The following is a 23,769-nucleotide window of genomic DNA, read 5'->3' as shown; positions in this document are numbered from 1 at the left end:
TATTTTCCAGCATCAATGCGGAATGAGAATAGATGACAAAGCCACACAAAAAATGGACTTTCCAGTTCGGGGATGAGACAGTCATATTCCATAGTATTTCGACCTGCTGAAACCGAATGTTCGACCCCAGCTGGTCAGGTTTAAGGTCGTTGCAAGGTCAAACCAAGAAAAACAATTGAATCTTGAAATTACTAGAATAAGTTTTGGAGTCGGTCAATCCGAATCCAGAAACAGTTCGACCGGGTGTACTTCCCAAAGCTGATAACCGAATTTCGAGCTGAACTTTCGCACACAGCTTTATTTTGATATAAGAACACTTGCTATATCTCTAGATAGTGTCACTTCCTGTTTTTAAGCCTCAAACCAAATTCGTTAAATTCTCGTTCTTGAGTTCTTGAAACTTGAAACAAGATTATAGGATTTAACGAGTTGGGTTTGAAGATTAAATCTTGTCTAAGATCAATAAAGCCTTAGTAGCTTGGATTATGGTATTTTTTGATGTAATAAGAGCGTGACATGATAGAATCGTGTGAACTTCAGATACGGATTAAACAACTCCAAAAACCTGAATATGTAGTGGTTTTAAATCGTATTTTCTCAAAATGTTATTGAAATGACCTTGCCCCTGAACTGATAAGGTCAAAAACCGAGATTTCTAGTGTATTCAGGATTCCATTGTTTTCTCTCAATTCGACCTCGCAATGACCTTGAACCTGATCTATTTTTTCGCGTTGGGCTGCATCAAGCTAGTTCGTTTTTTTTTAGTATTGAATATTACAATAGTTGTTTTCACAAAAGTTGAAACTTTTTCCATGCTCATCCTACCCAAAAGAAACGAACGGGCAGAAGTAAAAATGAGATTCGCTAAGCGGCATATACGAAAACCGAGCAATGAAAATCGTCAAATTCTTCTGCAAGAAAACAAGAACATAAAGTGTTTATTTCTTTTTTTTTTTTGTTTAGTTTTTAAATTACAAGATAAACTTATCATAACTACGAAATACTTAACGAGTAGTTAACTCTTTTTCATTTAGTCATTGAGATCACAGATTATACATCAGCAATTCGTGTTAGAGGGCTTTTTTCGAATGATATTTCTAGCTCATAAATTTATCGTAGCCCGAAAAAAAAAAAACAAAGAAAAAATAATGCAATACTGATAACGTTACTATACCAGAGAAATAATCATACATGTAGTATCACATCTAATAAAAGAAAAATAGGAACATATTGTGCACGAGAGAGACGACAACCGTGAACATTTTCTGTCACATTTTCCAACAAATCAAAGAAAAGGAATCAACAACGTTGGTCCTGCGTTTTTTTCTTCACACTTCTCTATTCGTAATAACAATTTTCGAAAATCCCTGATTCAGTAACTTTCTTAATTTTTTCTCTCTCCTCCTCCTCCTCCCCCCCCCCTCTCTCTCTCTCTCTCGTTTGTCGTCAAAATCCTACCAATAAATCGCGCTCGTGAACGCGATCGTGTCTAAAGAAAAAAAAGTTAATGTGATCTAATTCGTTCAACGACGAAGGGACTTTGGGGTACGATGTCGTACAATCAGTCTACGTTTACGTTTATCACGAATAAGGGATAAATTCTTTCGTAGAATTTCTTCTTTCTTTGGTTTCTTTTTTTGTTTGGAATTATTAGTAAGCGGATCCCCGATACTGGTAACCCCCGCTCCCATAAGAATCTCCGCCACCCCCGTAACCCTGATTTCCGTTGTTACGCTGATTGTAATTGTAATTGTAGCCGGAACCACCCGAAGGTTTTCCCGAGGAATAACCGTTGTAATCACAATTCGAAAAATTGTTCGACCCCGAATGATAGGATCCTCCTCCCCCACGTCCACCTCCACCCCTTCCACGTCCAGGATTTCCACGCCCACCGCTGGAACCTCGATTTCCCGGGCCTCGGTCCGAGCCCGATGAATTTCCATAGCGTCGTCCACCTAAATTCATTTATTAAGTTAACGAGAGTCAACAAGTACAAGTGACGAGTTCTAACGTTGCACAAAAGTGCGACGTTAGAAATCTTACACTCATTAATTTATTCTTCTTGTATAATAAATAGCAAATAATTGTAAATAATTTAACGAGCCACTATAAAAAAATGTCGTTACTTCGTCCAGCAAAGTTTCCAGATTTGGCCAATTCGGCCATCTCGCTGAGCCGCGGGTTGATGGTTTGTCCCGCTTCCCGAAGGACCTCGATTAGATCATTCGCGTGTTTCATATTATGAGTGGTGAAGAAGGCGTAGGCCGTTCCAGTTTGGCGTCTTCGACCGGTACGTCCGATACGATGTATATAATCCTCGGACGAGGACGGATAATCGAAATTAATGACGTATTTAACGTCGTCCACATCTGAGAAGAAATTGGAAATACAATTTTCTCCGTTTCGGAAATCCACTGGGATATTTCAAGAAAATCATTCTTTTGTTCAAATCTCGAGAAGCTGTTAAACGAAAATTCATTAAAAAATATTGATATATGTATTTAAAAAGCCAATTAAAAAATAAGCCACCCACTCGAATTCTCCGAAGCGAAAAACAAAAGGGAACTTTGTAGAATTCAGTTTTTTTTCGATGAATTTCGTTTTTGTTTTGTTTTGGTTATCCATGTCACCCACCTTTCGTACTCAGAGAAGACATACATGGAGATTTTTCATATGGAATAATCGTGACCGGCCTACGGATTAGACAGACACAGCGGTAGTGTCTGGGGACGCAGGGACAAAGGCAGCATTTTTAGGGTTTAGGCCCGAGTGCATTTTCTCTTATTATTTTGTTCAAGAATATTTTCTGTACATACGTCTACAACCGAACATTTTATTCCTTTAGGGCTCCAGTTATTAGTGGCCTGGCAAAAACCTTCAAAAATTTCACCGATTTTGAGACCCACGAACATTCCTTTTTCAGAATAAACATGTAAATTGGCACTAAAAAATGAATCACGATTGGTATCGGAAAGTTTTCGATTCGCTCTCGGAGAACTTCCGTTGATTTTGAAACTTCTAAAATTATTTTCAATTTCTCTTTTTCAAGCATCATTAATATCACAATTGATAATTGAACTGTAAGTATATATACAGCATATTCAATATTACTAATTATCCATGGCATTATTATTTTTTTTCAATTCTTTTCAAATTAATCGTACCATTTTCAATATCTACTGTTATTTCCTATACAGTATGATATATTTTTTTTTTTAATTGTTGGAATTTGGCAATCAGTCGATTTGTGGAAATAAATTATTCGATTATTCAACAAATAAATAAATATTTAAACGCTGATGTTATCTCGGTGTTGTAATCATCGAGATTGCAGAATTCGTGATATCTAAAAGTAGGTGAACTTTTCTTTTGATTTTTGTACAATGGCCAAGCACTGAAATTATGAGGGAAGAAAATGTTCAGTTGTGAATGTGTATGCGAAATGTTTTCAAACAAAATGTCTCCCATTATTTTCGTGAAAATTTAGAGGCATCAGATGCAACAGAATCTCAGAGGTCGATTAGAAAATTTCATTGAGAATAAAGTTTCGTGACGATAAACGAAAATGTTCATCATTTTCGTTTCTGACGATACGTGTCGAGACGAAACAAGCACATGAATAAGTATTTCTTCAACTTGATTTCATTAAAATGAGAAAAATGTGAAATAAAAGTCACTGTGTCTGCCCAATACTGGCAGTACACTGCGCTGTTTTAGGGAGGACCTCTGTGCCTCTGAAAACAAAGAAGAAAAACCAGACAGACTTAGCGAGTAGCTATGGTGTGATGTAAATTGTACAATTTTCTCGTTTATCGAGAAATCGAAAAAAAAATTACACACACGATTTTTTCGCTACGTACACACAAGGCTGCTCGGCTTGTATGCCAATTATGTATTTATTATTTTTTTATTTTTAGCTTCAAAACGCATCACTGGCTAATTCCAATAAGTGTTGCCGATTCCCAGTCGCGGCGACGCTAATTGACACGCGCCTTCTTCTGTTTATGATATTTTCATTTTTTTTCTATCTTTTTTCATTGCTATTCCACAAATCTGATGATTTTCTTTTTCAAGTTACTATTAATCTTCACCACGAAATTACTAATATACCAATTCAGTACGCGCTGCTTTGTCAATGTTCTACAGCCATCGATTGATTGATTTTCGTATTTTTATTTTGCCAAGCATATCTCGCAAATGCAGATTTTTTTTATCAATAGATCTGAATTTTAACTATCGCGACTTGGAATATTTTATTATAAATCGAAAATTCTTTGAAAAGTTAAATAATGATGAAAAATTCCCCAATCTCCCGTACAGATACGCCGCGCGCATTTCGCCTATCCCGCCTGAAAACTATCTTTTTAAAATTTGTCGAGACGCTGTGACGTTTCTAGATTTATGTGCCATCAATCGATGTCCAACAAATGAATATGGATTGAACATTTTTGTGATTGATCTGTTCGAAAGAATAGTTTCGTTAAAAAAGAACTGCAAATGCTCCAACACGGTTGCTGAGAAGATCAATTGGTAATTATTCAAGTTATAGATATTTACCCAAACCACGTGCAGCGACGTCGGTAGCAACGAGAATCGGTGCTCTGCCGCTGCGAAATTCTTGAAGAACGTGATCGCGTTCCTGTTGATTCTTATCGCCATGAATACTGAGAGCTTGCCAACCGTCGCGCCTGATATTGCGAGTAATGTCATCGACTTTCCGTTTAGTTTCGACGAAAATAATCGTTTTGTTTTCCTTCTCGCCGCCGATTTCTTGAAGCAATCTATGTAACTTTGTGTCCTTCTCATACTCCTGACAAACGTCAACGATCTGTAGTATATTGTGATTGGCCGAAAGGGTGAGAGATCCGATATTCAAGTGCGTGTAGTTGGTGAGAAAATCTTCGGCAAGAGTTCGAACTTCTTTTGGCCAAGTTGCTGACCACATTAAGACTTGACGATCGGGGCGTATCTGCTCGATAATTTTACGTATCTGTGGCTCGAAGCCCATGTCCAGCATACGATCAGCTTCATCGAGCACGAGATAAGTACATTTGCGCAAATTCGTCGTGCCTCGCTCCAAAAAATCGATCAAACGTCCCGGCGTTGCTATACAAATTTCAACCCCGCTTTCCAAATCCTGAGACTGCGGACCTTTCGGAGCACCACCGAATATGCACGTATTACGGACGGACGATTCACCGAAACAATTTGCCACCTCTTGTATCTGCTGAGCCAACTCACGAGTCGGTGCTAAGATCAATGCCACGGGCCCGTCACCCGGATTCAAGCGTGGCTGGTGAATTATGTGCATTATTGCTGGCAATATATACTAAACGGAACAAAGACAATATCGATTAATATTAGCAGTGATAGAAAAAGTATTTCGAAAGAAAATAAGAAATTAGTGAAAATGGATCAGATAAGAATCCCCTTTTGACATTATGCCAAACATTGTTAATGGGAATAATGCCGGTTCAAGGATCGTTGATTCAATGAACTGAAAACGAATTCGATAAAAATGCGTCTGTTGAGATATTGGAATTCGGAATTTCATTGCTGAATTTGATGAAGTTTCCACGATCGGAAGAAAGAAAAGTTTGGTAAAGATAAGAATCTACATGACCGAAGAAAATTCGTAGACGAAATTCCGAAAACGACGCAGAGTTTGTTTTTTATACGATTTCACAGGCAGTATAAAAGTATTTATCAAACATAATTTGGAATTCCATTTCATTCAAAGATTGGAACACAATTTTGTACCAATAAATTTTTTTTACATTTTCCTCATCTGGTACCTCGTTTTAAAATTGTCAACATGCATGTTTTTCACTTCTCTTTTTTACTACTAGTTATTGGACATAGAAAAAAAATTCCAATAAGTTCTTCCAACTAAAGTTTCGGAAAAGGGGGAAGCTTTAGCTACAATTTAGTTTCTTTTTTTAAGCTACGTGTATCTGAATTACAAGAACCGTTTTTTTCAGGTGAATGCTATACAATAGTTGATAAAAAAATGATGGACGGGAAACGAGAAAAAAGTGAACGACCTTGGAAAAAATCTCAATAGAAGATCGGATGAACATTGAAACGATAATGAAAATACAATATTGCAGAGAATAGTTCTTACGGAGAAAAAGATTAGAGAGATTTCGAGAAACAATCGGATAGAAAAAATAGAGCAGTCAAGATTAAAGTATGGAATAATCATAATTTTTTTCCAACGTGGTCGATTTGACACAATGACATAGTAACTTTTATCTTCTTTTTGCGAGCTAAATAATTGAAAAAGAACGAGTAATGCGACAAATATAGAAATTACTCACCCCTAAAGTTTTCCCAGAACCGGTTTGTGCGATAGCAACAAGATCCTTGCCGCTGAGAGCAATAGGCCATCCTTGAGCTTGAATGGCCGTAGGCTGAGAGTAGCCCTGGTTTCTAATGCCGTTCATAACATATGGAGGGAAATTTCCTTCTTCAAAGTATTGTATGGGATTTGGTACATTGTCTCCTTTGACTGTTATTTCTGCTGCTTCACGGAACTGACAAATTTCGTCAGGTGTCCTATAAATAGATGTTCTGACTCAACAATCACTCTCGTTTCCATATATTGGTACTTTTTTTCACGTTTATACTAATTTTTTCTTTGCTGCTTTAGAAAAAAATGTATCAATTCATTTTCTACATTATCTTTTAAAAATAATTTATTTGGACTTTTCTTCGTGTATTTTTCAAAGTTTCCACAAGGGGTTTTTCGACCAAGCCACAAAAAACTTTTCCATACATCATTTATTGATGTACTTTTCAGAATATCAATTCTGTATAACAATTATTTGAACAATTTTCATAATTTTTTGTCACCATAATTTATTGACTTTACACCACAATATATACAGGATTCGAACATTGATCGAGTATTGTCATATAATACTTCCTACCTAGTATATCATTAATATTGTCATATATCTACTGAAACAATTCCAATGTTTTAGTGCATCAATATGTTGCTTTTTTATGAATTTTTTATACTCTACAAATTAAAAGCTCAAATGTTTGTGATATCTTTGCAATTACCTGTTTCTAACCGCTGGATGTTCAATGTAAAAATCTTTTTTTATTGGCTCCAAAGTCCGTGTGTCCCAATGAAGCTTTTTCAAAGAACCTCCGTGCTGCTTTCCTTTGGATCCTCCTCCACGATTTCCATTGCTTGAATCACGATTGTTGAACCTACCATGTCCATCTCCTCCTCCAGAATGGCCATTCCTTCCACCTCCTCCTCGTCTCGATCTGCTCTGATCCCTATCTCTGTTAAACCTAGGAGAAAGATCATTCAGTATTTTAGGTTGATAGCCTCGATAATATATGAAATCCTGAAAATAAACACATGTCTGTTCAAATAAAAATAAAAAAATTTTGACAAGCAATCATTTTTGAGTTTCATCACGAGTTTAGCATTTGCTTTATTATTAGAAACGTAGAAGTCTTCTTGATTAGGTACTGCCATGATGGTATTTCAACTCTCTAATCATCATTGGGAAAATTTTAACCAACTAATTTGTATTTTATTTCTATGTAAATTCTAAGAAAGTTTTGTAATTTACTATCTGAGAAATCTTCTATGAATTTTGAAAGGAATATTTTATAATTTTGTTAAATCATCAAAAGAATCATGAATAGTTCTGAAAAATGTTCAATAAATAGGAAATTTGACTAGCATTTTTTTGAGATATTGTTCTCTACCAAAAAAGTATATAACAAAAAAGCTCATAGAGCGGTTTTGATATATTACAAAAAGTACAAAATCTTAAAGCAGAATTTTTCCAAGCAAATGAAATGAGACAGTAAAAAAAACCTGAACATCTTAGAAGAGTTCAGAATTTTTAAGAAGGAAAGAAGGAATCCCCGAGGAAATCCCACTTTTTATTAGTGACTTAGTGTGAAGTGCATTTAGGTAACTACACAGATTGTTGACCCAAAAATCGAAGGAAAAGAAAAAAACGTGAGATCTGTTTCGAAAATAATTTACAAAAAATATTACGCTTAGTCAATCATTACGAAATAACCGTTTGGATAGCAATAGGAATGCTAATATACATCGCATTTTGAGGCTTCTATCGTCACTAATAAAGCATTATGAAAAAAAAAAATCAGTCGTAAAGCTTAAAAAACAAATGGTCAGTATTGATTGCAAGAAGCAGGCTAGTTATAGGTATTGGGGTCGGGTAAAATAGCGAAAATGGCCGTTTCGTATTGAACAAACGAAGCGAACGATAATAAATTAAGGTGTGATATTAAGTAGTTTCAAGTTTAGAGTTCATTAATGTGAAGTAATGGGCAGTCGTCATTGTGTACTTACATAATTATGTCGTTTCTCTTTCCGGCGAAATTTTGGTTGTCACACGAGGATTTGGAAAGCGACGGGATCGTCCTCCGATCAGTGTTAAACGACGGTTAAGGGGAGAAGGACAAGGGTAAAAGGGGGGAGGATAAGTTTTGTCAGCGAGAGTGATCAATAACAGAGAGAGCAGCGTTATCGATAAGCTAATTGGAATTTTTCACTATACCTCTCCCTAATCACAACGCGAAATGAAAGTTTTTAAAATACTGGGGGTAAAAAGCACTGAAACTTTGACCTTACTAAGTGAGAAAATGTATATCAACATGCAGTGGTGGTGGTCCAAGAGATTTTGGATTTGCCGGTAGCTCGCGCGGCGGATGTTGGGTTGAAAAGGAAAAAGAGAAAAAACGTGAGCTTCCGAAAGTAGTGCCCGCCGGGTAAACGGTTGCTATGGTAGCGGGGCGTAGTTATACCGTTTTTCTTTCTCTTTTGCACTCATGCCTAATTATGCGGAACGTGTGGGACTGTACTACTACTACAAATACAGAATGTAGAAATTGTTTTTACGTGTCGTTCAGGTTGCGCTACGATCATATTCCCGAGAATTGTTTTTGTGTCACAAAAGTTAAGCGTAGATTTTTTTTCTTATTGTCGTACTGATTCATTGTTGTTTAAGTGGTAAGCGGTCGCATGTGTGGAAAAAAGTGAATTGTTGTTACGTCGGAACTTGAACAAGCGGAAAGTTGTGCTTGAAATGGTAAATAAACCTTGATCAATCATTCCAAATCAACATAACCTCTAAAGCAATCGTAATAAGCAGTTTCGCAGCGGCGCAATTTCTTTTTTTCATTGCAGGTTTTCCATGGGATTTGTTTTTCATTTGTATTTTATTGGTGAACAACTGTTAATTTCATACTGTGGAATGTAAAATTATTTATTTCATATCGTTCTCGATAGTTGGTCATTTTTTCTTTATTCTTTTCCATTTTCTAACAATCCTGATGAATAGATAAAATATGAGAAAATCTTGCAACATCGTCTCAACGATTCCTCTTTATTATTGAAAGTTTTTAAAGGTCCCTAGGGACATGCATCAGATTGCTGAAAAGATATAACTTTTGTTATATTCATTTCTAATAATTTTTATCAAAAGTTTTGAAGTTTCAATAGTTACTTTACCATATTGAAATAATTCTTTCAATTCAAACAATATTGATTTTCTAACATTCCACAATGTCAAATAATTGAGATGTAATCTTGAAAAAAACGAATCTTTTCATTTTCATATGGCTATTTAGGATAAAATTGGCAGTTGTTGGACAAAGTTATTGAATTCAGTTTTTTTCATAAATATTTTAGGTCCACATGGAAAATAATTGAAAAAAACAAAATACTTTGGTTACTTTGTTCTATAAAAATGAAATATTTCTTACTAGTTACAAAAGCATTCGAAAAATTAGACACATATTCTGCAGAAGGTCTGCAGAATATGTGCATAATAGAAAATTAGTTTTACGATATTGAAATATAAAATTGAACATGACAAAAAAAATTCAGAAAAACCAATAACAATCTGAGAGAATTTTTGAATAATGTTTCGAAATGACAAGTACAATTTTTTTGCAGGTTTCCGATACTCTTAGAGTTTTGCATTTGCCACCCCATCTGTCCGACGAAAGACGTGACGAATTGTTCAAAAAGTATGGGGCTACGAAAACTAGGACCGTGCGTCGTTCCGACACTTACTCTTCTACCTTCGTTAAATTCCCTTCCAAAGAAGCTGCTACAGAGGCTTTCTTACAGTTACATCAATTGGAAATCAAAGGCCAATATTTATCTGTGGAGTTTGCCAAAAAGTCATTATCTGAAGAAACACCAGAAAGCGAGACTGAAAACAAAAGTTTGGAAAATGAGCAAAAAGCTGAAGACAAGGAAAGTTCTGACGGCAAACATTTTCAGGCTTTCTTAAAAAAATTGAATGGCTGGACCAGCAATGAAATATTTACTCAACCGCCTCATCCTAATGTATGGTACAGATATTCCTTACCAACTAAAAATACACTTTTGAGGATAGCTATACAGCTGATCAAGGAACCTGCTTTTTATACGCAGGTTTGTAAGATTCTCATTTGCTACTGCTATTTCACTCGCATTATGCCAGTCGAGTTGTTAGTATGGAAAATAAACAAGAAACGTTACAAGAAATAATCATTCAAATCAATTTCCTCATATGATATATCGATCTTTTCAATTGAGAAATAGATTTTTTCAATGTTTTATTTATTGAACACTTCGCATAGTTCATACAGATCCTTCTTTATTTTTTTTATGTCGCAGATGTTAAAGATTTTTCACCTTAATATTTTCAAGAAGTAATGTGTCTAGCTTAAATTAAATTACCTTTTTTATTACTATGAACTATCTAAATCTCTCAAAGTTGACTATCACGTTGAAATTTCTCATATTTATTATATTTAAGAGATTGTGCTTCATCCTTTATGTCAATTCAATGAGAAATGTGAAACTCGACTGGAAAGTTAATTCTATAAAAATATAACGATGCAACGATATTAGCAAAATCCCTCTTCATAAACTTTTCAGTTTCTTTAAGTATACTAAAAATGAACTTCACTTTTTTATATCACATCAGAACTCTGGTTTCACATCATTCCCATTCCACCTCGGAGTGGATTGGAATGGAATTTAGCTACTGATTTAAAAACTTTGGTTTTCAAATAACTCGAATCTAAAAATATCGAGAAGTCGAGCCTCCAATCGTAGTTTTCTCTCAAAGTACTATGAGGAAAATTAACTGAGTGAAATCATATTAGACAACATTATTGTAGTATTTGGAATTTCATCGATATCTCAGTCTCAATGTAAACACATCGAAAGACGGATTACAAATTTGATCAGCTGCGAAATTTGTTTTAACAGTGATTCACTCTCATTTCTGGTATAGCTAAACGAAAATTCGTTGGAATCAAAAGAAATCAGATTTTGGAATGTAAAATTGGATTGAAACGGCTTGTATACTGTGAGTGATGATAAAAAATAACAGAAGACATTTTGCTTTTAATTGACAAATGCAGGTTCTACATTTAATGAACAAAATGAATCTTCCGCCTCCATTTGAGGAGCTCGAAGAAGAATTTCCGATGCTGAAAGAGGCTTACGAAATAGAAAAGTATCGCGACATCCTGGGTCGAGTAGGGGACGACCGTAACGACAGGATATCAGCGGAGGAAGATGAGGAAGAGTCTGAAATCGAGTCGGACGGAGGTTGCAATGCAAACCCGTTAGCGAATATCGCCCCAAAGCGAAGCAAACCACAGTCTAAAAAACGTTTAAAAATACCAAAATTCACGAATCCAAATAAAGTCAAACAAAGCGTTACGAGTACGAGTACAACGAGCAAAATTATAAGACCGGAAGATATGTTCGAGTCGGTGCAACTCCCAGAAAATAAATCGAAAAAAATCGAACTAAAGCCGATCGAAAAATTGGATGCTGAAGTAAGATTTCCTGAAAAAGAGGAGAACAAATCTGACGAAGTAGAGGGTGGTTTTGGGCTTATCTTTCCTACGAAAAAGAATGAAGGCAACGCTGAGGATATTGAATGCGAAACCACGGACAAAGACATTGAAAGAGATTGCATAACTACCGAGGAGCTGGAAGCGAATAAAATATCCAGTAACGGTACATTGATGTTTTCTCTACTATTACAATTATTACTGTTGCTTATTTTTTGTTCTATGCTTATGTTTTCCGAAGTCTTTAAGAACTCAAAAAACTCTTAATTACCATGCATATACTGATCGATATGTTGTGACAGTATATGTTGTAGTACGCACGAAAACCCAAGGGCCCTTCAATGTTTATTGATCCGATTGTGCCAAGTCTTAAAATCCTTTTCATCGCAGTCAGTAGAGGCCCTTTGGGTAATTTTTCATGAATCATCAATAAATATTTATTTTCTTTAACTGATGATTTGTAATCGACGGTATTTAGAATTAAAGCAATATTTCAACAATGAGCGCCTTTCGAGTCGATTCATACCCGGATGATTTTTTACTGTTGATTTGAAAATAATTGGACATGAATATTTCCGAGCACCTGGAAGATTAATGGATAGTCTGTAACCGATATTCTGTCGTGTTATTGACTCTCGATTTTAATAATTTTATATTCATTCAAACGTGATCATTTATATTTCCAGATCAGAGACTGCTGCCGGTATTCAAGAATTATCATGCGGGAAAACCGTCCTGCCGTTTGTATATAAAAAACCTTTCAAAGCAAGTGGAATCCAAGGATTTACATTTCATTTATCGACGTTACGTTAACGAAAGATTGGACAACTCGGAGTCTCCGTATGTTGAGCATGAGATTTCATCAATTTTTTTATCTCACTGAAAACTGTTTTTATATTAAATTATTGCTAAATTCCATTTAATTTCAACAGATACGACGTCCGCTTGATGCAAGAAGGACGAATGAAAGGTCAAGCTTTCGTTACTTTGCAAAACATAGGTCAAGCCCAATTAGCACTGAACGAAACTAATGGTTATATTCTCAAGGACAAACCGATGGTCGTCCAATTTGCAAAAGCTGCAAAAAGTTGATTTCCTTTATATTTTTGGGTACGCTTTCTTCTCAGAGAAGAAAATAATGCGTTCGATGTACATAGTGTAAATTTACTACAAATAAAAATAGTTGCTTATGTTTTGTCGTGTGTAACGACAAAAATTTATTTATTTGTCTTATCTTTTATATTTTCTTACTGTTTTCCTGAAATTGTCATTTTCTATATCTTCTGTAAATATATTTTACTATTTGTTTTTGAATTTTCGAACCAGTAGTGTATGAAGAAATCATTTTTCATTGTAATTTCGATAAATAAACTCAACATTTTACACCAATTCTCCCAGACATTATTGTTATTTTGTGTTCCACAATTTTTTTCATTGAGCATAACTTGAAACGCTTGTTTCATTGATCATTTTCGGCGTTTGGAAAACTTTGAAGGGGAAAATGTTTAAAATCTAATTTTGTTAAAATTACATTATTTCAATTCGGCTCGATCTCACAGACCCAGTGTGGAAAACTAGACATCTGAACAAACGTGTCTGAAGATCTGTCAACACTTCTCTTCATTTTCATCATCAAGGAGGAAAAGTTCAACCACGCAGAAACTTTACAAATATTGATTTTTTATATCAGTAATAAGGGGAAATTGAGAACATTTCGCTCACATCAATATTATTCGACAGAGTATTGGATGGTTTTTTCGTCACGTAAAAAACAAACATGACGATGTTTTTTAGAGCACATCATTTGTAATAGAATTTCATTTATATTTTTTTTAAAAAGATTCAACTTTACACGAGTGAAATTTGCAAGCCATTAGCAATTAGTTTCTCAACAACTATCTCCGAAATACATATTCGTTTAATGCGATAAGATACATGATTTATTGATAGATTTATTTTTTTTTTAATCTGGTTGATATTTTCAATTAGGTTAGAATTTATCAATTTTTTTGCGAACCATCAAGCAGGTACTGAAATTCATATGCAATAAATTATTGACACGGGACACGGTTATTCATTTGTTCCACTTGAACGCTCTTTCTGAACATTCCAAAACAAGTCGGAGAGCGAGTCAAGTTGATATCAATAACTTCCGAATCTATTGTAGCATATCAATAATTCGAAGACGCGTTGTAATCGTTGATTGATGAGTTCTATGTAAAACAGTTGTGAATTCGTTAATTCAATCTATAAACGTAGCGGAGAAATAAATAATTTTATAAATATAATAGAAATAATAGGATTTCTATAAAATTTTTGGAGCGACTCGAAAAACCGGAAACTGTTGAAGTTTTGTGAGTTTATTAAGGCAGTACGCGACTCGCGTAGTTGTTGCGTTGTGTCAGCAGCAGCCGCGTCAGCCGGGGTCGGCGCCCGCCTGGCACTCCTTTAGTACGAAAATTCGCCGCCAGGTGTAACGTCGTGTTTTTCGAAGCATCGCTCTGTCTCACTTTCGGAGTTGTATCTCTTTTACCCCCACCCGAATCTTGTTCGTATCGTGAATTCGTATAGCCAGTATTCCAGATAGCTGCCACAACACATTCGATCTCGTGTAGCCTCAAAAGTTTTTTTTCCGTTAATCCTCCATGCGCCGTTGTAAACGCTTCAAGACAATACTTTTCCCTCTCATATAAAAGAGAAATACTCGCGCATTGCAATTTTCATACTTGTGTCGCTTCGAACAGCTTGCTCTCTCTCTCTCTTTCTTTCCCTCCCTCTCTTTTCGTTTGATCCGCGACGTTTACACCTCGGCCGCGCAAGTAAACCTCAAAATATTCGTACGCGAACGCTCCTGTGTAAAAATTAAAAAATAAAAAAACGTTACTAAAACGCTCGGGAATTTGCAAAGCATGGACGTGGGCCTGTTGCTGCAACAATTTCAATATGCCATACCCGTTGGTATCGTCATAATATGCGCGATAATCGTTTACGCGTTTGGTTTCAAAAATGCTGAGCAACCACCTTTTGCACAGCTGTCGACGTTGAACGACGCGGACCGGAAACAAAGTGGCAAGAAACGGAGCGGCAAGATCAAAGAAAAAGTAAGTCAGATTTTTTTCTCGTCCCGATCATATAAAACTGCACTCGACAATAATCGTTAAAATTAGTTATTAAAGTCTTGTTGACGAGCATTTACGATCGGATTCGTACTTGCTAACCGGACAGGGAGTTTCGAAAATTTCTAGTTTTCCATTGTTAATTGTCGTTATCGTTCTGCAGTGTGTTTCGAGGCTGAAAACTATTTTTACCTAAAAATCTAACTTTGCCATATGGTCGATTTGTACTCTGAATTCGCGTATATAAACACACACACGGAGTCGATAATCAGCTGTGCTGTGCATTGCGTTCATGAGGGCGCTCGTGTACCACGCCTCCGTAAAACAGGGGGAATTCTTCGCTAAATGACGTAATACACATGGCACTGTCATTTGCAAACATTTCATTGGCAAAACAGATCCGAGCACAACAAATTTTCATTCAGTTTTTAGTTTATCAGGATTTTGAAACTTGGCATTCTAACAAAATTCTAAAATAAAAAACCCAACTAATGGTTCATATTTTCAAGTTAGTTTATTAAAACAATAATGAATTAGTTGCAGAATAAAAATTCTTAGCATGAGAAATGATTTTGTTGATTTTCTTTCGTAAGAATCGACTTTTTTTCGCCTTTGAAAGAACAACATAACTAAAATAAAAATATTGAACGAAACAATTATTCGAAGAATAAATTGCAGAAAAAAGGTCAGAGAAAAATAATATACCTTGATCCAATATAAATGATTCATTTCCACATGAGAAACTACAGTTGTTTCATTTATTTTTTGAATTTTGTCGAAATTCTTTGTTAGTATTTGAAATTCAGTTGGTGTCGAAAGCCTTATTTTTCAAAAAAGAAAAAGTCAAACTCAAAATTCAATGGCTATAAAAAATTCTATAAAAAAAAATATACAATAATTTCATGTTCCAATAATTTCATGTTCATTTGGGTCGACGGTAGATAATTGATTACTTTTTGTTTCAGCGATCCACCAATGCTCAAGTGACAAACGAAAAATCCAGTCCTGCCAAAAAAGTATCACCAGCCAAAGCCGAACCGGCAAAAAAATCTGTTGCCAAAACTAGTGAAGAAACAGATGGTAAATTGAAAGAAAGAAAACAGGAAGATAATAAACCAGCTGTACCTAAGAAGGACAAAAACCAAACAACAAAATCTGGCAAGGAGAACAAAGTAGAGCAAACCAAGAACAAGAAAAATCTTAAGAATCTTGTGCTAGAAAAGCCTCTTGACTTTGATGATGGTAAGTTTTGCCACTGCATGTATATTTTCAAAGTCATTTTTCACAAACGTTCCGATTTACAATAAAAAAAATCCTAAGCGGAACAGGGCCAAAAAACTACCACGATCTTGTTTCCAACATAAAATGTTATTCGTTGTTGATGCTACCAAGATCTATTGACCTACCATGCCCTTCGTTTTTAAAATTAAAAAAAAATAGTGGTGCAATTAACGAACAAGTGAAGAAAATACTAGTCAGAATGGAGTTATTTATACATTATGTGGAATCTTTGTCGTCAATTGATTCGGTGGAACAAAATCAATTTTTTTTTTAAATGTATCAGTAAATCGAGAAAAAAATAACGATAATATTTTACGGTTGTTCATATTTATTTTGCTATCGCTTGGATTCCAGGAGTTGAACATTTTTTTTTTCAGTTTTATTTTGCATTCTGAATTGGAAATACCATACGGTAAAAATATTTACTAAATCAAAATATTGTCGCAGATGGAAAAGCACCGATGGTTTTCACGCTACAAAATAATATTATTGAAGAATTTTGTATTTTTCGTAACTACAGAAACTTGGAGAGCATTTCATTGATAATTAATGGATAACAATATTTTCTTCTGAAAAATCACGAATATTAATGACATGTCATTATTATTTATACATTTTTGTTTGACAAATTTACAGGAGACTGGGAGCCAGCGTATTCGAGAAAGGATAAGAAAAATAAGAAAAAGGAAGATGAAACTCCATCAAAGAAAAATAAAAAAAACAAAAAGTCTGATCAGTTGATAAACGAGAACGTGGTGAGAGACAAGGATAACGAAAAGGTGGAGATTAAGGACAAAGTTGCAAAAGAAACTGAGAACAAGGAGTTGAAAGAAAAGAACCAAAAGGATGTTGTCCTCCAACCAATTGTCGTAGAAGTACTCCGCGTCGAGAACAATGTTGATGCGAAAAAAACTGAAGCAACGAAGGTGAGAAAATTTATTCAAACTCAAAAATAGACCGAACTCAGGTTCTAGACACGTATTTTTCTTATTAAAATTCCGTCCTATACCAAAAACAAAAGAAATTTATTACTTCTGACGTGCAAAATGTATTTTATGATTGCGCATAATTTTTTTCGTTTATTTCAAGAGGAAATTAAAAAAAACTCAATATAATTTCAATTGTACGCATTTTTAACAATTCTTCCTTTTTAACAAAAATAATTGATTGTCTAATAATAAATATTTCAGATTGAGAAGGTCGAGAAAACCGAAAAGGAAGAGAAGAAGACGAAATCTAAGAAATCCAAGAAAGTCAGTGAGAGTGACAACGTCCCTCTCTCATCGCCGACTCCAGTTATAGAGAAAAAACCTGCAGAAAAAGTTGTCTCAAAGAAATCGGAGGAAACAAAGAAAAAATCAGAACCGGTCGAAGCAACTACGAAATCCGTTGAAACGGAGGACAAAAATGCACCGGTATTCGACGAATTGGGAGGTGAATTGGAACAATATCCATTTTTATGATAGAAAGCAATTTGAAAAGTTCGAATAATTAGAAAATCACGCTTTCTTTTACTGTAAATCTCAGAATAACTAAGTTTTTATGATTTCATAAACTGAACCACAAAAATTTGACAATAGCGAAGATGGTAATTAGGTAAAATAACTGTCGGAATTCGTTTCTTAAGACTCATTCCATGGATTCATCATTTGTCAAAAAATATCAAGTTTTCCAGATGTAATTTGAGAAATTATTTGGTATTTGAAGCAAAGAATATAATTAAACAACGTCGAATCGTTAATTGATGAGATTAATAGGATGTTCGAATCATTCGACAGTTTCATAAATAACCGATCAATACTGTTATGCTGAAAATTTTTTTCAATATAGTGGTCCGTAGTCGACTCGTTGGAATTTCAGCAAAGAATTGTTCTTAATTAATAAGAAACAATAGATGGGAATAAAAAAATGTATGGTATCTTTTCAGATGTCTGGACGGAAGCGAAGCCACAGAAAAAGAGTAAAAAGAAGGCGCGAAAAGACAATTGAGAATGATTGCGAAGTTAAACGGAAAAGAGTACAGAAAATTGAAGATTAAGAGGATGGAAAAATACGGGAAAAACAAACCAATAAGGAATTGTTCCTCGGTATGGGAAATCGAAGTTGGAGGGACAAAAAGGGAAACTTCGATTTGAGCGACAAAGAGATGTCTGTTCGTCGGTCGCTTTAGTCAAATCTGTCTGGACGTGTGTGTTATATGTGTGCGTGTGTATGTGTGGCTAAAAGCGCGTGCGTATGTCTCAAGTTTACGAGAACGCTGGCCGAAGAGTGATAATTCGATTTCCTTGTACATAAATATAAATCTATATATACATATATCGATATTAAAAAAAAAAAAGAAAAAAAACTAAGAAAAGAAAAATGACAATTGGGTCGAATTTTCGACCTGTAGAGATCTTAGGGTACACATCACATTTGGTCGTGGCAAATTGGGCGACGAAGAGACGAAAGGATGTAAGAAAAAGTTAATGAAAACTTGAAGAGAGTTGCTCGAACAATTTTTTGTTTTCTTTATTTTGCTCAGTCTGCAGCTTTCGATGCGAAATCGCATTAAAAAAATCACAACAGATTAGAGTAGAGCATATTTTTTTCCCATATAAATATCGTGATCTTATTCTTTTTTTTGCTTCCGGGCTCTTCAAACCTCGAACGCTTGATAGAAACACAAAATAATAGAAATAGCGCTGGAGAAACGAGATAAAAGACAAATATGTACAGCGATGCTGAGTATGAAAGAAACGAAATTAGAGAACGAGAGAAAGAGAGAGAGATGTGCATGAAAAAATGTCGAATTTGATTTGTAAGTTTTTTTTTGTTCACGACTCGCTGGTATTTCCCTCCCGCCCTTTTCAATGAATTACTATCAACGAATCATTGGAAAGAGACTCAAATCCAATCGAGGGATTTCTGTATATAAAAAGTTACAAAAAGTGTCAAAATAATCAACGCTCTCCGTGATAAAAAAAACACTCGGACAGGAGGTTTACTCGTAACAATAAATTTTTCGGAGAACACGAGTGTTTCTAAACAAATGTTGAGAAATTTTGAAAATCTCCAAACAACTTGAGATTGAAATATTTTTCATGCCCTCATGCTTAGAGCATTTTTCACGATCGCTCTCAGTTTCAATCATCCACACACGTTCTCTCTTGAACGAGTTTGAATTGTATACGATTTTGGTGGAGGAAATCTCGGGAAAAAGACAAATCAATGATAAAAGCGGAATCGATGTTTCGCGATTGTAAATTTCCTCAGCGTGTCTCACTGTACTGGATAGTGAACTACTCACATTTTACGCGGACGAAAACGTCCGTCGTCAAAGTAACTGGAAAATAAAAATGTGATGAGTCGAAACAAATACCTGGCCCAGCGCAACGAATGAGGGGGGGTGTGCTTTTTCACGTTCGAAATCTTCTTTTACACTACCGAAGAAAATGCTCACGGACAGAGTAGGAAGGAAAAAAACAGAGAAAATAGCAGTTTATAGTTTGCCACAATTTTCCAGTTATTTCTCTACCGGTGGTCTCTCTGATCGTGCCAAAATGAACTTTGATCGTTCTATCCCATAGTAAACGCGTTGATAACATTAATTGGTGTTTTTTTCTTTTTACAATGAAACATCGTCACATTCGTTACGTTTTCGTAAAAAATGTCTTGTTCGATTAATTTTTGTGTAATCCGATTTTGTGTAATTTCGAGTAATATTTGTGCGTCGTTGCATCGTCGTTATACGACGTAAAAAAATTGTTTCGTGCTTAGACCCCAATCAACGCAATCCAATTGTTTTTCTCCAGAGAATAGAGAAGCAGTAATGCCAAAAATGAATGTTATTATCAATGCCAAACGTTTTCCTTCGAATCGACGAAATGTAATTGAGAATGATTGTACTTTAAAGAAAAATGACGAACCAACAACGAGTAAGGGTATAAAGAGTTTGCAAGCAAAAGTTCCGAAAGTATTTCGGTGAAAAAAATACACATATATTTTTTGTAAAACGCAGCCCGATATTCGATAATTGATTCTTGAAAAGGGAGAGGGATGTACTATCGATCTTCGTCACATGTAGGTAGCTCATCGTTATTTTTGGAATAAGATTTAAAAAATTTTTCAAACGATAAGAAATTTCGAAAACACGAACGAAGAAAGGATTGAAATTCGATCACCGCTGTGTGAGAGAGATCGATTTTTTTTCTAAAATAACGAAAGATGCCTCATTCAGAATTTTCGTAACTCGCGAAAATTTTGGTCACGAATCCTTAGAGATTGTAAATTACCAAAAAAAAAACGACGAAAACAAACAGAGGACGAGGTGAAAAGGAAGAAAGAGAGAAATATGCATATTTTGAATAACTTACATTTGTACATACTCGTAATCATGAATATTGTCTTATAATTGGATTCCATCCGTGAAAAAAACATTTTTTTAAACCGGTAGCAAACATGAACACCGTTCGAGGGCCGAAAAAAAAATCACGTTTTCGAATAATCTTCAATCTCCGTAAGCGAACGAAATAAAGTTAAAAAACCAAACATTCTTTCATGATAATAATCTGATCGAGTTTCATTTTTTCGTTAATCAAACGGTGCCCATACATCGAGTGACGGTCAAATTAACGTTGTGAGCTCGGCCCTACGAAGATTTGAGCTTTCAGCAATAAAGAAGGACAAGAAACATCGTGTTTCGAAGTTACGAGAAATTCGTACAGATTTTTCGTTTTTCCACGCTGTCTGACAAATATGCAATTTATTCAGGAGACACCTCGGCAGCCGATAAACTCAGATCCATAGAGTATGGAATTATACATAGAAGGAATAAGTGAAAAAAATTCAAATGGAAGGGGTAACGTTGTTGTCATGATATATGAATATCATATTTGTATATAAATATAATTCATTATTATATATAAATATTATATTTGTGTACGACGAGTGTATGTTTAGGAATAAAATTGTAGGATCATCGGATAGAATTCGACATTATAACAAGAAATTCAAAATCTTATTGCTATTAATTTCAACATTATCATCATAATTATTGCTATCATAATTAATTACGGGAATAAAAGCAGGAGTCAAGCCTTACGGAAAGAAACTGTGGAAAGAAATACAATTGGACGTCGTTGGATTTTTGATAATTATTATCATTATTTTTCATTACTATCCAACTGAGCAAAATATAAAATTAAATTATACAATCTTTCGTCATGTTTTTCCGGCTCATTTCCCACAAATTACGTTTTTTGCTTCCACTCTGCCACTAATAACCTCAATAATTGACTTCCACGTAAAATTTCAAGGTTCGTGACGTTTGAGGCTTTTTTATTCCGTAAGGGCAACTGACACGTCGCTTTTGGAAAACGATTAAAAGATATTTGTCTTGTTTTTCGTATTGTGAACGAGATGACGCTGTATTTTTCGGTGTTTCGACCTCGGGGATGGGCCAGAGGATGAACAATAAGGGTTAGGATAAACTAATCAAGACATATATTATATACATATACATATATATATATATATATTTTTTTTTTTCCAGCATTTATGTGCGGACATTCATTTTCTGCCCGCCCTTCTGCTGTCGAGCACCGTGCGCGCATCTAGGCAATTTGTACATAAGCGTGAATTTATCTTTCTTATTATTATTAATTATATTGTAACGGCATATATATTATTCTTAGCGATTATGACATATACGGCAGAAACAGATTAAAAACAGTGTAGAAAATGGAAAGTCTGTCTCGCTCTGTGAGCGTTGGAATCATTTTCATTGGCGCAATTTCATTCCTATACACGGACTGTTTTGTTTTTCGACTTTTTTTTTAGCATCGGAATTCGTCTGATTGGCATAATAAAAAGAATACGAAGAAACTTGGTTGTCAAGATTACTTACTGGTTAACCTTTTCGCCTAATTTTATTTTGTATTTTTTGTAAGTAAGAAAATGTCAATTGAATTGGTGCGCTTCCCGTCGTTTAGATTTTTCGTTTGAATGCAGGGAAATTCAACGGTTCATTTAGTTGAACACTATTTCGGTGAGCGAGCATTTTTTCTTGAATATTTGCTACACTTTCGTTTAAACTTTTTAGTTGTTCTGGCCTCTTCTTCGTTTTCGTTGTCTTTCGTGGCTTCGTTTTTTTTCACCGTATTCGTACTTTTTCTGCGCACTACACCGCGAGAACTCTTCTTAGCTGTCAAACTGATTTTAACCCGTTTTCCTTTTTTCTTTCTTTTACGCTTGCCACCGTTCATCCCCGCGATTATCGACGCTGTGTCGGCCGATACTTTGACTTTTGGCTGCTGCACCGTCAAAGTCACTCGCGTGAATGATTCGTAGGCTATGTCACCGCAAGACTCTCCGAAACAATACTCCTCCCCGCACTCCCCGCAAATTTTAACACTCGATTCTATTATGCCTGAACGGTTCTTGCTACGCCTTATTGGACTTGTTGACATTCGACGCTCCCTTGCCAGTGTTTTCACCTCCAGCTTGCCCATTTCGACCTTCAAACAAATGGAAAATAAATTTCGTCGTTTCATCTCCGAAGTTTACTCTTTCCCTTCTTACACGGTATTTATTAGGGTGATTAAAAAAACGAAAAAATTTTTAAAGGTGGTACCAACGACGTTAAAATTTTTTTCTTAGTGAAAAACGACGATAAAAAAAACTGCTTGTCCGGTTTTGCAACGACAAAAGTTAGCACTCAATCGAGAGTTAATTCTCTCAAAATTTGAGCTCGGAGGAAAATCATCTGGAGGCCGTGCCAATGTTTTTTCTAAAGTGTTTTTTTTTCTTTTTTTTTTTCGTAAACGAAAAAAAAGAATTTCATTCGATTATTACCAAGCGTGAAAACATTTCTTCGTCGTGACGAAGTTTTGGTCTCAGCGGAGTCAACATTCTCCAATCGATAGCGACCTGTTGCAGTTCTTGGAGATTCAAAGACCTCATATCCGGTGGAATTGGATCCCCGTAGAGCCATTCGCGATCCATTGCTTTCAATTCCTTCTTAGTTGTTCTCCAAGAAAAATCTTTGTCCCTGACTTTCGTGTCTTCCCTTTTAACCTTAGTGGAGTATAAAAAAATGTTGATTCACTGTCGTTATTAAAATGATTGTGAATTGGTGTTACGATTGATTGAAAAATAGACAAAAACATTTATAAAATATTTATTGTAACCAATTTAAAAAATGAACAAAAAATTTTCCTCCTAATTTTTCCATTCGTTATTTCGCACCCGCAAATCTTACTTTTTCAGGTTTGATTTTGTACTCGGGGCATCTCTCGTGGAGACGTCGATACTCTTCCTGAGAATTGCACGTTGCTTTGCTGAGGTCGGGTATAAGATTACCGTCCTTTTTGTCGTCCCTCAGTAAGTCGTCGAGTTGGAAGGCCATTTCGCTAGCCTATCGGTACTTTTTAGCACGACTTTTATTCTGCAATTCGACAAATCCTCTCATCACAATTAACGAATGATTATCTCAACAGATTTATTAAACGATATGCATTATTTTCAA

At 35.2% G+C, this 23,769-nt stretch overlaps 4 protein-coding genes across 6 annotated transcripts; 2 read left to right on the top strand and 2 right to left on the bottom strand.

The window, feature by feature from the left end:
* Positions 1-906: 906 nt before the first annotated feature.
* LOC122414480 (ATP-dependent RNA helicase dbp2-like) lies at positions 907-8,682 on the bottom strand. 2 transcript variants are annotated; one of them, XM_043425789.1, is made up of 6 exons: positions 8,351-8,682; positions 7,069-7,308; positions 6,321-6,573; positions 4,558-5,329; positions 2,127-2,369; positions 907-1,955 (listed from the first exon to the last, which is right to left on the bottom strand). In XM_043425789.1, coding segments are annotated over exons 1-6 (1,815 nt in total). In that variant the 5' UTR covers positions 8,353-8,682; the 3' UTR covers positions 907-1,650. The 2 variants fall into 2 exon arrangements, with proteins under 2 accessions (XP_043281724.1, XP_043281725.1); XM_043425790.1 differs by having other exon boundaries at positions 6,321-6,558.
* A 136-nt stretch (positions 8,683-8,818) lies between these two features.
* Positions 8,819-13,085, top strand: LOC122414481 (RNA-binding region-containing protein 3). Its single transcript, XM_043425791.1, has 5 exons — positions 8,819-9,089; positions 9,959-10,444; positions 11,425-12,031; positions 12,552-12,705; positions 12,798-13,085. The coding sequence occupies exons 1-5, from the start codon at positions 9,087-9,089 to the stop codon at positions 12,955-12,957; spliced, it is 1,410 nt and encodes a 469-aa protein (XP_043281726.1). The 5' UTR covers positions 8,819-9,086; the 3' UTR covers positions 12,958-13,085.
* A 1,310-nt stretch (positions 13,086-14,395) lies between these two features.
* Positions 14,396-22,127, top strand: LOC122414485 (eukaryotic translation initiation factor 5B-like). 2 transcript variants are annotated; one of them, XR_006261771.1, is made up of 6 exons: positions 14,396-14,966; positions 15,947-16,223; positions 16,899-17,188; positions 17,453-17,696; positions 18,190-21,722; positions 21,796-22,127. XR_006261771.1 is itself a non-coding variant. In XM_043425798.1 (5 exons), exons 1-5 carry the CDS (start codon positions 14,775-14,777, stop codon positions 18,249-18,251), a joined length of 1,065 nt encoding a protein of 354 aa, XP_043281733.1. In that variant the 5' UTR covers positions 14,396-14,774; the 3' UTR covers positions 18,252-22,127. The 2 variants fall into 2 exon arrangements, 1 of the variants encoding a protein (XP_043281733.1); XM_043425798.1 differs by having other exon boundaries at positions 18,190-22,127.
* LOC122414486 (uncharacterized) lies at positions 21,777-23,649 on the bottom strand. Its single transcript, XM_043425799.1, has 3 exons — positions 23,503-23,649; positions 23,097-23,318; positions 21,777-22,759 (listed from the first exon to the last, which is right to left on the bottom strand). Exons 1-3 carry the CDS (start codon positions 23,647-23,649, stop codon positions 22,283-22,285), a joined length of 846 nt encoding a protein of 281 aa, XP_043281734.1. The 3' UTR covers positions 21,777-22,282.
* Between the last annotated feature and the right edge of the window lie 120 nt (positions 23,650-23,769).

Source organism: Venturia canescens, chromosome 8 (assembly GCF_019457755.1).
Source record: "Venturia canescens isolate UGA chromosome 8, ASM1945775v1, whole genome shotgun sequence".
In the NCBI taxonomy this organism is placed as follows: Eukaryota; Metazoa; Arthropoda; class Insecta; order Hymenoptera; family Ichneumonidae; genus Venturia; species Venturia canescens.
This window is presented reverse-complemented; position numbering and strand designations above follow the sequence as displayed.

Bases quoted from the DNA above. Each gene is read 5' to 3' on its own strand.
- LOC122414481 (XM_043425791.1), top strand. The intron at 10,445-11,424 runs GTTTGTAAGATT...TGACAAATGCAG, and splicing joins AACCTGCTTTTTATACGCAG to GTTCTACATTTAATGAACAA. The intron at 12,706-12,797 runs GTATGTTGAGCA...TAATTTCAACAG, and splicing joins TTGGACAACTCGGAGTCTCC to ATACGACGTCCGCTTGATGC.
- LOC122414485 (XM_043425798.1), top strand. From the start codon at position 14,775: ATGGACGTGGGCCTGTTGCTGCAACAATTTCAATATGCCATACCCGTT. The intron at 14,967-15,946 runs GTAAGTCAGATT...TTTTTGTTTCAG, and splicing joins GCGGCAAGATCAAAGAAAAA to CGATCCACCAATGCTCAAGT. The intron at 17,697-18,189 runs GTGAATTGGAAC...GTATCTTTTCAG, and splicing joins GGTATTCGACGAATTGGGAG to ATGTCTGGACGGAAGCGAAG.
- LOC122414486 (XM_043425799.1), bottom strand. From the start codon at position 23,649: ATGGCCTTCCAACTCGACGACTTACTGAGGGACGACAAAAAGGACGGT. The intron at 23,319-23,502 runs GTAAGATTTGCG...TACTCCACTAAG, and splicing joins ACAAAATCAAACCTGAAAAA to GTTAAAAGGGAAGACACGAA. The intron at 22,760-23,096 runs GTAATAATCGAA...ATTTGTTTGAAG, and splicing joins AAGAAATGTTTTCACGCTTG to GTCGAAATGGGCAAGCTGGA.
- LOC122414480 (XM_043425789.1), bottom strand. The intron at 6,574-7,068 runs GTAATTGCAAAG...TTGTTGAGTCAG, and splicing joins CATCCAGCGGTTAGAAACAG to AACATCTATTTATAGGACAC. The intron at 2,370-4,557 runs GTAAATATCTAT...ATTTCTTCTCAG, and splicing joins CGTCGCTGCACGTGGTTTGG to ATGTGGACGACGTTAAATAC.